At 39.8% G+C, this 13,436-nt stretch overlaps 2 protein-coding genes across 6 annotated transcripts in view; one reads left to right on the forward strand and one right to left on the reverse strand.

The window, feature by feature from the left end:
* The window catches only part of LOC145976746 (uncharacterized), a 166,937-nt gene that overhangs the window by 46,302 nt on the left and 107,199 nt on the right, over positions 1-13,436 (forward strand). For both annotated transcript variants that reach the window (XM_083108095.1, XM_083108096.1), the window contains exon 3: positions 3,942-4,056. In XM_083108095.1, the coding sequence (XP_082964221.1) occupies positions 3,942-4,056 (115 nt within the window). The remainder of the gene's footprint in view (positions 1-3,941; positions 4,057-13,436) is intronic.
* The window catches only part of Optix (optix), a 45,911-nt gene continuing 33,439 nt past the window's right edge, over positions 965-13,436 (reverse strand). Inside the window, exons 2-3 of one of the 4 annotated variants that reach the window (XM_083108087.1) lie at positions 2,563-2,958; positions 965-2,299 (exon numbers count right to left, since the gene is read on the reverse strand). In XM_083108087.1, coding sequence (XP_082964213.1) covers positions 1,918-2,299; positions 2,563-2,958 — 778 coding nt within the window. In that variant the 3' untranslated portion in view covers positions 965-1,917. Of the gene's footprint in view, positions 2,333-2,562; positions 2,962-13,436 lie in introns of all 4 variants that reach the window. The other 3 variants (XM_083108085.1, XM_083108086.1, XM_083108083.1) reach the window with 3 other exon arrangements.

A 13,436-nucleotide genomic window follows, 5' to 3' on the forward strand; every position in this document is an offset into this window, starting at 1 on the left:
AAACTCTAGTAATCTTTTTTACTAAAATATCTAATACTAAGTGTTTTTTAGTATAGAAAAAAATTTTGTTTAGAGAAAAAAAGTTACTGAGGAGGAGATATAATTAAACGAATTATATTTATTGTGGGATTTTGTAGGTAATCCAGATAGCAACGCATAAGATATTGTGCGTTTTTGTTTATTTTAAAAATAAAGAAAAGGAACAATGAACAAAGAAAGAGCTGCTCTCCAATATTAATTGAATATTTCGCCGCGACTATGATATTTTCCAAACTCTCAATATTGATATCACGTCTCTGGCTAGATCTATCTCTCTTATATCTGCCGTGCGTCCTATGTCAGTTTAAAAGTCTGATTGTGAGACCATTACCGTAGCGATTTCAGCAACTTCGCCTTTTTTTCTTGCGTTAATCTTGATGCCTTGTAGGTCGGTTTGCCACTATGGCGTTTCGATGTCGGCAAAATATAGGATTTCCACACAAGAAGTAAATACTTTCGGGGAATGATGAAAAAAATTTAGAAGAAAAATCATCTAATTCCATTGAATAAAAATTTTAATGTTAAAAATCTTATTATATTTAAAGAAATTTTTTAACCGTAAGATTCATTTGTTTGAAACAATTTTTTAGACATGTTTTTTCATTGTTAAAAATGGCAGAGACATTTTTTTAAAACCATATCATATATTTATATCTAGATATGTGATTTTTTTATTGTCTCTAGGAATAATGTTATCTTTTTAAAAGAGGATCGTTGTATTCTCACAAAATGTCTATGCATGCTTACAAAAAAATATATATTATTATATTATATAATAATATATATATAATTGATATATTATTATTTAATATAATTTTATATAGCATATCATATATTATATTTTATATATATATATATATATATATATATATATGTATATAAAATAAAATATAATACAAAATTATAAATAATATTCTATACGTTACATAATAAATAAATTTAAATATATAATAAATATAATAATACAATATATTTCCAAAAGCTTTTGCTTCTTTTGTGAACATCCTTGATGAATCGATTTCGAAAATTATTCACGATAGAGAGAGTATCAACTATAAAGCGGCACTATTTAAAAACTATGAGACTCACTGCATCTGGTTCTTGGGCTTCGACGAACGGACATGTCGGGAACATCTAACGGAAGTTATGTACACACCCTGACCGATTGACTTTTTTTTTAATCCGAGAGATTGCACTTATTTAATGGATTCGCACTCACTTCTCGAAGCGTCTATTCTGTCCTCGCGTTTTATAAGAACGTTATGGGAAATTATTTCCTCGAATGAATTGTATTGCCACGCATCATCAAATGGATTTCTCCCTAAAAGATTTACAACGTAATAGCTTTTCGACATTTTCAAGCAAAACTTTCGACAATGTATGTATCTACGTATTGATATCATTGATTCATCTTCGCATATACATGTCGATCGTTTCTAAGCTCCTTGGATCTGCTTTCCGGTGACGATGCTAATTGATGTTATCGCGAATGAAAGCCATCTTGCGTATCGATTCACATCTTACAGCTATCTTTAGTAATCTCTGTGCGATAACTTTAGATATATTTATCAATTTTACTCCGTTTATCATGTTTAATTCTCGCAAAACTAAGAACCTTTCTCCAGGAAATGGTGTCGCAATCGCATTCACATTTAATAATTTTTCTAGATACAACGAAATCTTTTTCATATCTCGCGACTTGTTGCGATTCGTGAAGAACTTTTTCAAAGTCAGATTATCATTCACAATCGATTAGCTTTCCCGTCTTCACAACACCTCGAACCGCTCGCTCGCGACGTCATCGCACCGATAGCTCTTTCTCGGTGTCAGACGATCGTCCGTGCCGATGGCGTCTTCCAATTCGTCGTCCTTATCGTATCACGCGGGCGAGAATGGTCTGTGGATTTGCGGTCGCGGATTCGGCAGCGGTGGCGTGGCAACCCTTATCAGCCCCTGACCTTGGGACTGACCCTGAGGCGTCGGCTGACGGGGGGGTGGGCTACCTCGAGAAGAGGGGGTGTGCGGACTGGGTACAGCCACCCTCAACGGACCGGTGACCGATAGATTCGCCGCCATCAATGGCGGGCTGTGGGCCTCCGATAAACTGTCCGATAGACGAGACAACCCGCCGTCGGATAGTCGCGACGTTTCGGATATCCTGGATATCCCTTCGGATAGCTGGTGCTGGGAATGCGGGTGGTGTAACAATCCTTCGTGCGGATGGAGTCTTGGTGGTGGTAGCCCTAGTGAATCTGGCAATCTGTAATAGAACAGAGAAAGAACTGCATTTTCTCTGGAGAAAATACAGTTGAGCAAAATCGCAATCTATTATATGCGACAACTTATTGTAATAATATGTGTATATATGTATATATACACGCTCAATATCTCGATATATATTTATAAATAAATAATTTAGATCGATTAAGAAATTTTATTATATGGTAAAAAAAGAAAAGATAAACAACAGAATATTTCGAGAAAGAAAAATCTTGTAACGAGATGTCAGCTATTCAAACTTACCTCGATGTTGGGTCACCTCTGGGCCCTACCGCTTGAAAAGGGCTGGATTCCGCGAACCTAAAAATCCCTCCACCCGGCATATTCGGATGATTAGGCTGCGGGCTGTGCGGTCCGAATCGGAAGTTCGTTGGTGGGAATTTAAAAGCCGTCGTATGGCTAAATCGAAAATGCGGCTGCGTAGGATCAAAACGGAAATTCAAGGAAGGAGGTGGCAGAGGTCCGAGAGATCCGAGGGGGACCGGGGATGGTTGATGATTCGGTGGCGGCGAGGAACTCGGCGACGGCGGTGAAGTTCCTCCGAGGGAAATGTCGGAATCCTCGCTGCTGCTACCACCGGGCCCTGGACTCAAAGTGCGTCGCGCATTTCCGTTTCCTTGGCCTGATTGTTGCTGCATTCTGCTGCAAATAATCCGTAATTATTGCAATTATCAACTGATATTATCGGTATATTGAAAAAGAATTGAAAAATCGTAAAACATGCTTGTCGTGAATAAGATTACATCTGATACCTCGTGACGAATGAAAAAAAGTAATAGAGGAAAATATAATTAGCAACGTGAGAATCAGCTTTAAAAGAAAAATTGTAGTAATAATTCAGTAACGATAATTTATTTGTGATAACTTAGGAGAGGTCTGATAATTTAGACAATTTAGTAATAGATTCAACTCATAGACAATTTAGTAGTAGATTCAAATCAGATAAAAAGATAATAAGAAAAATGAGAATTGAGATATTACAAAAAAATAAAATAAATATATTTAAAAAATTAAAAAAATAAAAACCTAAAATTAAAGAGATGAAGATAAAAATAATAAAGAAAAATACAAAAAAAATAAACTTGAGAATTGAATAATATCATTTTTAAATTCCTCTCTTTTGATTATATTTTATAGAAAGATTATAATAAACTAGTGATAATCTAATTTTTTAAATATCAAAAGCCACGAGAAATTATAATAAACTACTGATGATCTAATTTTTAAAATATCAAAAGCCGCGAGATATACAAATATAATCACGATTGCTGCTCGTATGAAAATGTTGTAAACATCACAAAAAAATTTTTGCATTAATTCCATCATCTTGTTACGAAAGAAGTTCTTGACTAAAAAAAACAGAAGAAAAAAGAATTTGCTATTCGAACTTTAAACTGGTTAGCTTCTCGATGCGAAAAGACGCACATAAAATGTGCGCGTGTGATCGCGGTGGGAATTTGAATTCATTCTCGCTTAGAGGTAGCTCATTGTAGGGGTGGATGGATGTACATACGTAATGTACACGTGGATGTGTGCACGCGGCGCGCTGAAAACACTTTGTTTCTCCAGTCATCGCCGCGGAGAGCGCGGCCGTAATTAATGAGCGCGTTCATCCTTCCCAGGTGAAGAGGCCGAGGATTCACGGGAGAGTAACGACGATTCCCGACGACGGTTCTCGCATAAAGGAGGGATCCACCTCATTACTCGGCAGATCACGGATAGATACGGAAAAACACGGTAAACTTCACACGCGCGCCGCGTATACGCGCAGAAATGACGAATGATCGTGTGTAACGTAACCGTTCGTTCGTCGACGGGAAGGTACATATTATACCGATGTTACACACTACATGGTGTTAAAAAGCATCCTCTCAGAGGGGCAATTAAAGAATTCAGATTGACCTACGATATCGGATCAGAATTATCTCGTTGTAGAAAAAAAACTCACGATCTGGGGAATCAAGCTTATAGAACCGTTATCAATCAGCTGATCGAGTTCCGTAGTAAGGCGGATGTTAAGATCGCGCGAAAGATATCGTCAAGGACGTCCGTTATTTTGGCAACGAACGCGATTGTGTTTATTGTCTATCGATTCGGAGGGAATAAAGAATCGTTCGGGGTTCACGGGGATGAAGAGCGCGCTTGAGAATCATTCGCCATTTTGCTAAAGACAATGAGACTTCGCGGTCGTCTTAAAAGCCTCTCGGCCGCAGATCGATCCTAGTAACGGGGCTTCCGAGATCCTCTCGTATTTTCTTTGCTAATCGAGTCTCGAGTCGGGCCCGTACTGTTACCACGGTAACGCCTCCTCGAGAGGCGGAAACGTCGAATTGTTCGTTCTCTCTCGTGATCGGGGAAAAAACCCGATTGCGACGAATGGTAAGTTCGAGGCGAACCACTCGCCTTCCTCCCCGAGAACGCGTCGAGATGCAAATCAATCTTGTCCGCGGTATATGTATCGGTAGTCTATAAGATAATAACGTTATTACAATATTCCTATTATCGTATTAAATTTTTTTTGCGCTACGTTTGGCTCAAGCTTGTGTACTTATTGTGTGCATAAAATAAAACAAATTTAAAGTGGATGACGTCTTTCACGAGCCTTATCGCTCTTGAAATGCGTCTTTGCTCAAGATTATTTAATTAACATCATGAGAATGTATTTTGCATTTTATGATTCTACGTGAATATTCATGTAAGCTTCCTTTTCATTGCGTCTGATGGCACACCCGGATAGATTAATACGACACGTCGGCGCGCGGAAGCCGGTGAACCGGGTTCTTCCGACGGTGACGTTGAAATAATCTCCGATCGTACGTAACGCAGAACATAGGCATACGTAATACGCACGCTGAAGAGCTAAAAAGGTACGCGATGTGTGTTAATCAGATGAAATAGCGTCATGCTCTTGCCAACGCAATCGGGACTTGATCGTCGTGGCTGAATTATACTCGTGAATAATGAAATAATCGACCGTGAATACGCACCGTTCGATTTTGATTTTGCACCAAGTGTAATTACGATACAAAAGATGAGAGCAGTTGTTACACGTAATTCAAGAACTCCGCTTTCATATGGAAATTCAATTATTTAATTTTCGTTTTATTACTTATAGTTAATTTTCAACTCATTTATCTTTCGCTTATTATCTAATAACTGTTTTGTATTATACATGTTTGCGTATGAATTTTTTTTCCACTTGTCCTCTTTTTTTATTTTTTTTTGGACCAGTCTAAACTTGTAATTTATATAATACGTCGTATTTTTCTAAACGCATTTTTAAATTTCTTCGATCGTTTGCTACCTGATTGACGCGGTGATACGAGTTTTGCATTTTTTTGCTGTTCTTTTCGCTTCCCTTTTTTTATTTTTTCACCCACACGTCTTCGCCTTTCTCTTATGTTTTCACCTCCATATGCGAGACATTCGACGCGTTTTAATTATGCTCCCGGACCGTTGGCCTTTATATTCGTCCTTTCACAAGATACCCGCACGAGGCTACGATACGACTTATTATGTGCCAGGGGTCTCATCCCACTCGGTATTCCACTGCGATCGTCTCCATTGAGATCGTCTTAATGTCGTGGCATTAAAACGCGGAGACTCGGGTGTCAATTTTTTCGGCATGCATAAAAGGAGCATTAATACTCTACGGTGAAAATTATGTTATTAATCGTGATCTGCGCTAATTGCATCCTGACGAGTGACAAATTGAAAGATTTTCGATACTTGTAGCAACAGCAACATTGTCCGTATTGTTGCTGCGTTTTTTTTATTTTAATGATTTTTTTATATCAAGTCAATTTCAATTCAGCTACTTAAAATGATATCTTGTGAGTTATAATAAAAATAAATATGAAATAAAATATTAAATTTTTTTTGGAGTTACTTGAAATGCGATTAAAGGATTTTGCAAATCTGAAATTCGAAATATTTATCATGGAAACTCAGAATATCATTTGAAGAAGGTACTTGATTCCTACTTTCCATTGTATCATAGTTGCAGTTAGCAATTAATCATTTCTTAGTCTGACCACCTACATCAACTCATTAAATTAGTATTTGTGATTCTTATTTGACAGAGATTAAGAATTTATACATATATATATATACAAATATATATATATATATATATATAATATATATATATATACAAACATATATATATATATATATATATATATATATATATATATGTTTGTAATATATTTTAAATATTTCTCCTACGCTAATATACAGAATATATAAGAGCGGATTAAGAACGAATGTTTGGAAGGAAGACAGTTATAGAATAATTTACGATCGAATTATGTGCGCTGGTTTCCTATCCTCGGCATTAAATTTTCCGCCCATCAATGTTCGGAAAAAGATTAATGAAGCGTGTACCGTTATAATTAATACTCCAACCACAATACACTTTTTGTAAACTGTCTTAGCGTTGATAATCTCGTTCACGAGACAATATAGGAGCTAATACAGCTTTGATAGACCAGAAAATGTGTGTTTATCGTTGCATAGACGTAAGTTCGAAGAAAGATAATTCGACGACCGCGTTTTATTCCTTCACATTTATTGTAAATTTATTCATCTTGCATCTACTAAATCATGGAAATAAAAAAAGATGGTTACAATCGGACAGAAATTTTTGCTAAAAAACATTTGCACGAATTGACGGATAAAGACGCGAGGCAAACTCGATTCTTCGTCTCAATTCGCGTTCGCTCTTCCGCTTGCACTAAAAACGATTTCGCACGCACTTCGTTATGCATTTACACGTCGCTCTCGCGCGCGCGGATTCGCGTGGCGAATCGCATCGTGCCGAAAAGAACCGGCGCGATAGCAAAGGCCAACAGGTGACGTTGTACTTTCGGCGCGAGACGCGGCGGTGATTAAAAAAGAAATTCATCAGCGCGGCCGGGGGAAAGTATCAGGTGCAGCGGGATAGAGAAGGAGGAGGAGGAGGAGGAGGAGAAGGAGGTGAAGGAGGAGAAGGAGGACGGTGCGCTGCCGCCGTTAAAGTATTTATGCCGCATGACGAGTCACTTTTGAAATCCCGCCGTATATTATAAAGTATTATGCACGGGGACGATGACCAGGGCTCAAACCGTGACGGAAGCTACTGTAATTACGCGCAAGATGGTGTTGTGCCCGACGTTGGTAGCTCTCCATTGATCCCCGATCGAGGAACACGCGGTGAAAGGTGCGCGGCTTTTGTCCCCGGGGAAGACAAGTGTCCCGGCTTTATTCGAATTACTCGGAATTACGCTGAGAAATTGCGTCGCCGTCGCACCGTCCTCTGATTCTCGCGACAAATTACGTGCCCGCATGTGGTGTACTGATGAGTGTTCTTGGAAGATTGACGTTGAGGAATTAGCATGCAAAATAGTACGACACAGGACATTACGAATGTACCGTTTCTTATCATCTAATATTAATTATCGATCGCGCGATATTAACACACGTGGTATTAATTGTTGACCTTTGGTTTGTATTAAAAAAACAAAATAGCCAGCACGATTATAACTCGCTGAATCAGGATATTATTCGCTCCGCTCGACCTTTTTCGAGCTGAAATCGTGATACTGCAGAGTAGCAAATGTCCGACCCAATCCTTCATCTCACGAATGAATTTCTATGATTTCTATTTTTTTATTTTTTTTATTTTTTACAACATAAAAAGAGCGATCGATTTCAGTCCGATATCGTGAGCGGATCTATCTTAAGAGTCGCGAGAGACTGACGAGGGATATCATTTTAACAGAATCTACCCCCCGTGTCAGGGGATACCGTGGATTTCGTGCGCGGTACGAAACCACCTCCCCGCCTTCGCCTCCCCTCTTTCGATCCCTCATTCGGACCAACCCTGTACCAATGCTAAATATCCGTTGCACACAATGGAGTACATATCGTTCGAGAATCTGAGCCATGCGAAGTCCTCCACAAAAGGTAACTGGATACCGGTACGAGGAAGAGACGGCATGTGAACAGAGGTCTCGCGATTCCAAGGGAGGTTACTACGCGGACCCCTCGTGTCTCCTTCTCTCTCTTTCTCTTCCGTGCCTTCCCGCTCTCACCGTGTTTCGCCCTCGTTTCTCAACTTCTTTTTTTCGACGCTAGCTCATTTTTAATAGCCGCTAATAGAGACGTTAAAACGATACGGGGCCCTCTTGCTCGACTCGGAACTCGATGCTCAATTCTTTTCTCACTATCGCAACCCTTTCTTTGCTTTCTTTCTCTCTTTCTCTCTCTCTTAATCTTTCGTTCGCGTCGTGCTTCCCTCGCCTATGTCTCTGAAGAAAAATGTGTTCCATTCATATGAATCCACCAAAATTGCTTGAAAATTGTGAAATAAAATATTTAAAATAATTATAAAATAATTGAGTTTCGAGAATGTATGATATATGAAGAGTAATCTCGGATGTTTGCTCTTCATTTACAAATTTTTTATCTTGACTTTTGCAAACAAAAAAGGTTTCGTAATAATAAAAAAATAATATTTGACTTTTAAAGTAATTATCTCCTATGCTATCGTTATCTTACGAAAGAAAGGTGCGTATAAAAACGCATCCGTATTCGTGCATCTTATCGCGCCAGCTTTTTGCATCTCAAGGTTAACGTTAGGCGGATAACGCACGTTCGAGACAAAGGGGTCTGGTTCGCGCATTACGCCGGAGATGTTTCAAGTGGCAGCGCGACGAGCGAGGCGGCGCATCAGCGGGACAGGTAGCCCATGATTTGCAACATTTTTATCCGGGCCAACATCGGGAGACGCGTCTCTTTGCCGTGGACGACGACGACGGGCGCGTTCTACCGACGAGAGGAGTGAGTGCGGTTTGCATTTTCTTTGGCCGGGCCCCCGGGGTTGACAGGCCAGATTCTTTCCGTCTTTCTGTCGCCCTTTCAGTCTCGGGAGCTCTGAGAAACCGGGCAAATGTTTGCCCGCGAACAAAGAGTATCCACTGACGTGGCGACCTCACTTGTTCCGCCGTCGCGTAGCCAGCCCCCGCGGGCTCGATATATGTTTGTGAAGATTTTTAAGTCGGCGCGATGCACACCGACTGAAAACCGATACCCATCGATAGTTGTCTCTCGGCTCCAAACGCGATCGGGTGGATAGTCGAACGGTTTTTTTTTCTTTTTTTTTTTTAAGCGAATTTCTCGTTTGTTTGGGACGGGAAACGTTTCACGATCCATTTTGTAGGAAATGAGAACTTATCTTGTAGATTGATATTTGCTCGTGTTATCCATGATTTTCCTTCATTTTCTTTATACGTGCTGTATCTTTTTCAAGCCACTTATGTTATTTAGCTGTAATATGTTAACAAAACGTTCGTATATATTTGCATGAAAATTATACACGTAGCTATGTTGATTGATGTTACCTTGACTCATTTATGTTGAACTTAATTATCTGCCGTAAATCGAGCAGTATAATTTGCGATACGTTATCGTTTGATATGTAATTAATAACCGAGACGCAGCTAGCAAGTTACTCGAGTTACATCATTGATTCGTATATATAAATTTAATATTATTCAAATTATAGCTTAACGATGAGGCATGATAGCTATCGCATTAATTTTGCAATTCATTAATCTGTAAATTATAGCTAGTAATACTGATCGCGAAGCCTTGGTTTCTCGATTTAAATATTCCAGATGATATAAACAGTTCATTTCGTAGCGATCTGAGCAAAATATGAACATAATAAGTATAAAACTTTAATTAAACAGATTTAGAATTAAACCAAAAATATTTAAAAAATATATTTTGCAAATTCCATTTATATACGAAGCATTATACGTTTCAATGTGGATTTAAATTTTGTTGCGATTTTAAAATTCGTTATTACGATCTCACGACAATAGTCCTGTCGCATTAGCGAACCGCGCGACTCTGTCCCTCTCGAAAGATGCGCTCGTTGACTAGAGACGACGACAAACATTTTCCTACAGGAGCGTAGACATGTTGAGTGTTTGCCCAGGCTTTTGTACGAGGTACCCGGTTTCCTGGGCATTCTTCGTGGGAAAAATCTCCGAAAATTAAATCCCGACCCTAATATTTCACGAGAATACGTGGCCAGCACTAATCCCGTTGTCTCTCTCAGCCCGTGTGTATATGTCCATCTTTGGCGGAAATTACCCTCGGTCCCATTCTCCGAAAAATTATCCGTACAACGAGAAAATGTTGTCCGCACTGGAGCGAGAGAAACGATAATAAAACTTGAGAATGCGTTTTTCTTCGCGAATTTTAAATGCCCGCCTGCGTGTCTTGTCCGAGCGATCGCAAAATCGACAGGTTAATGATTCGAAGGTCCGTAATTGGCTACCTAGAGTGCTTTTAAAATTGGAAGGGCACGTTTTGCACGGCTTTACACTGATTGCGGATCTTGTTTTTGTCCGCTTCCGTGAATCTTACACGACGCACCGATGCACACACTGTGGATAGTCATTTTTTCAAGTATTTCACAGTTGATTAAAAAGAGCGCGGATAAAGACACTTAATGAAGTGTATTGAGTAAACTAATTATAGAAGATGTTATATTAATATACAACGCTTTTTATCATAAATAATTGAATTATTTTTCTTCCCAGAAAGAGATGGTAACTTGACGCGCTGATGAAGTTTAATACTTGAAATTAATATAATTTTATTCGATTTTTATGTTTTCAGAAAATCTCTGTAATTGAATAATGATGTACATTTTTAACAATAAAAAAAGGAAACACGTATATATCGATTTAAAGGTACAGATTATTTTCTCGGTACATCTCCCATAGCTTATATTTCGTTTTAGTTTGCCGTTAAAATTAAAGTATTTCGCGCGTGAATATTCACGGGGACACGTTGCGCCGCGGAATTTGGCGTTTCATTTAATTTAATGACCCGTTCCGGAGGAGACGGTCGGTACGTACATCAGAAATCGCTCGGTAAATAATTAATATGTAATCAGACTCCGTTTGTGTGCGCGAGAGCGGTAGGGACACGAATGCCTCGTCTCATGAGGTAGCAGGGGCGCCATCGAGGCAACGCCAGAACGAAGGGTGTTTGCCGGCAAACACCGTGAAGGGCCTCTTAACGTATCCTAAACTTGTACGTAGGGTTCTTTTTGTCAGACGAGGTGACACGGTAGATGGAATCAGAGAGAGAGAAAGAAGGAGAGAGAGAAAGAGAGAGAGGGAAGAGGGGGATGGGGAGACTTAGAAGAACTTACGATGTTCATCTACTCGCTTTTCACGTTGGATTGACATGGAAATGGAAAATACTAAGAAATTGCCGAGAGAAACAATGAAGATGAATATATTTTCCTAAAGTATTCTCTGCTTTATACTCTTTCTCTTGACAAAGTGTCTTGATCTATATGTGATTTTTAAATCTATTTAAAAAAAGAATCCTCGATGTATATTTCGGATGCATGGGTAATTTACTATTCGATACGGTTATTCGCGCAATCTATATTCGTTTATAGTTTCCAAGCAAAGTCACAGTTACTATACAAGCCGGGAGTGTATTTCGGAGGAGCTACTTTGTAGGTGGTCGCTGGCGGAACGAATTCGAACTGTTCGCGAAACTCGGGGAAACAGGACGAGATCGAAAGAGCCGCTACACAATCGATGCCTCTCAATTATCGCATGACGAGAGGAGAGGAGAGAAACCTCAATGGCATCCGATTGAGGCACGCGCCGTCGCTTAGAGGCTCTCCGAGGTTCGAGGGCCCTCGAATCGATTCAAGTCCCGTGGCACACTTCGGGGCAAATTAAGTTTTGCTCCTGAAATATGCTCTTTCTCTCTCTCTCTCTCTTTTTCTCTTCTCTCTCTTTCTATAGATCTCGTCCGCCGCGTTCGCCCTGTACTCTGTCTCCGTCGACGATCTTGTTTGGCGGCGTTGCGAATTACTGCGAGACGTTTATTTCGTTCAGCGGAATGGAGACGCGATCAATGAAAATTCTCTATAGGCCGGATGAATAGTCTGTTTCCTCGCGCGATAAAAAGAGGATAAGAAACTGGTGGTTTAGGGTTCTCCGTTTGGGATTATAAGAATACTTACTTAGAAAAGAGAGAGAGAGAGGGAGAAAAGGAAGATATAAATATTTTTATTCATTCAACCATGACAGCCGAGATCTTGCAATATTTCATCCTTGTATTCATTTAAAAAATATAATTAATAGCTATATAACGTTATAAATGTATTTAGTTGTAAAAAAAATAAAAAATCACAACAGAGATCTGTCTTAAAATGAAAATGTCTAAAACCAGTGTCTAAACAGTATATTTATTATCTCGAGAATAATAAGAAAAAAAAGAATAAAAATAAAAATAAGTAAGAAAGTTAGTAACCTAGTTAAAAAAAAAATATATAGATGCTTTCATGGATATATATCGCTGAATAGAGGAACGGCGGCGAAGAAGATCCGCAGGTGCAAAAAGAGGAGACAACCTTCGGTAACTTTTCGCTCGCACCGCGACGCACGCTCAATTAACTATATTCAGGGAAAAAATTCGCCGTCCAAATTCTGCGCGACAGCCCGTGAAAACCGCGGCTCGTGTTCACCGCAATCGAGAGTCGGGAGGACGAGTCGTGATCGCAAACGTGAGAGAACGGACGAAGAGGAGGAGAGGAGAGGAAAGAAAAAACGAGAGGAAATACGGAGGACGCTATCGTTTTTCAAAGAGTTTCTTCTCCCCCTCCCCATCCCGTTCGTTTTCTTCCCTTCTAGTCGCATCGCGACTTTTTTCTTCCCCTCGCGTCGTCTATCTCTTCCGTCCGTGTCTTCTTGTTTCCTTCGGTACGAAGAACATTGTATATACGTCGCGGTTGTGGTATAAGATTTCACGTGTATACGCAGGATGGATCAGATTGGCCTGGCCTTAAGCCGTCGCAAATTACCCCGTAAGCCTTTTAGTCGTCGTGTGTGTTTAGCTGGCTGCGCCCTAGACTCCGTCGCCCTCCCCCTCCGCCTTTGGCCCTGCATCCGTCCCTTCTGTTGTCCGCCCTCCCCCTCCCCTCGTCTCTGCGCGCGTTATTATTTTGTTGCTCCGTAATATTCTCGAGACCCCCGTGGGGCTCTCTTGCCGAGCCACTCTAAAGGGAATCTAACCGGAGCTCGTGCCTCGGG

This window comes from Camponotus vicinus, unplaced genomic scaffold (genome assembly GCF_025532165.1).
Source record: "Camponotus vicinus isolate PSW18456_S1 unplaced genomic scaffold, iyCamVici1.0 SCAF_9, whole genome shotgun sequence".
Taxonomy (NCBI): Eukaryota; Metazoa; Arthropoda; class Insecta; order Hymenoptera; family Formicidae; genus Camponotus; species Camponotus vicinus.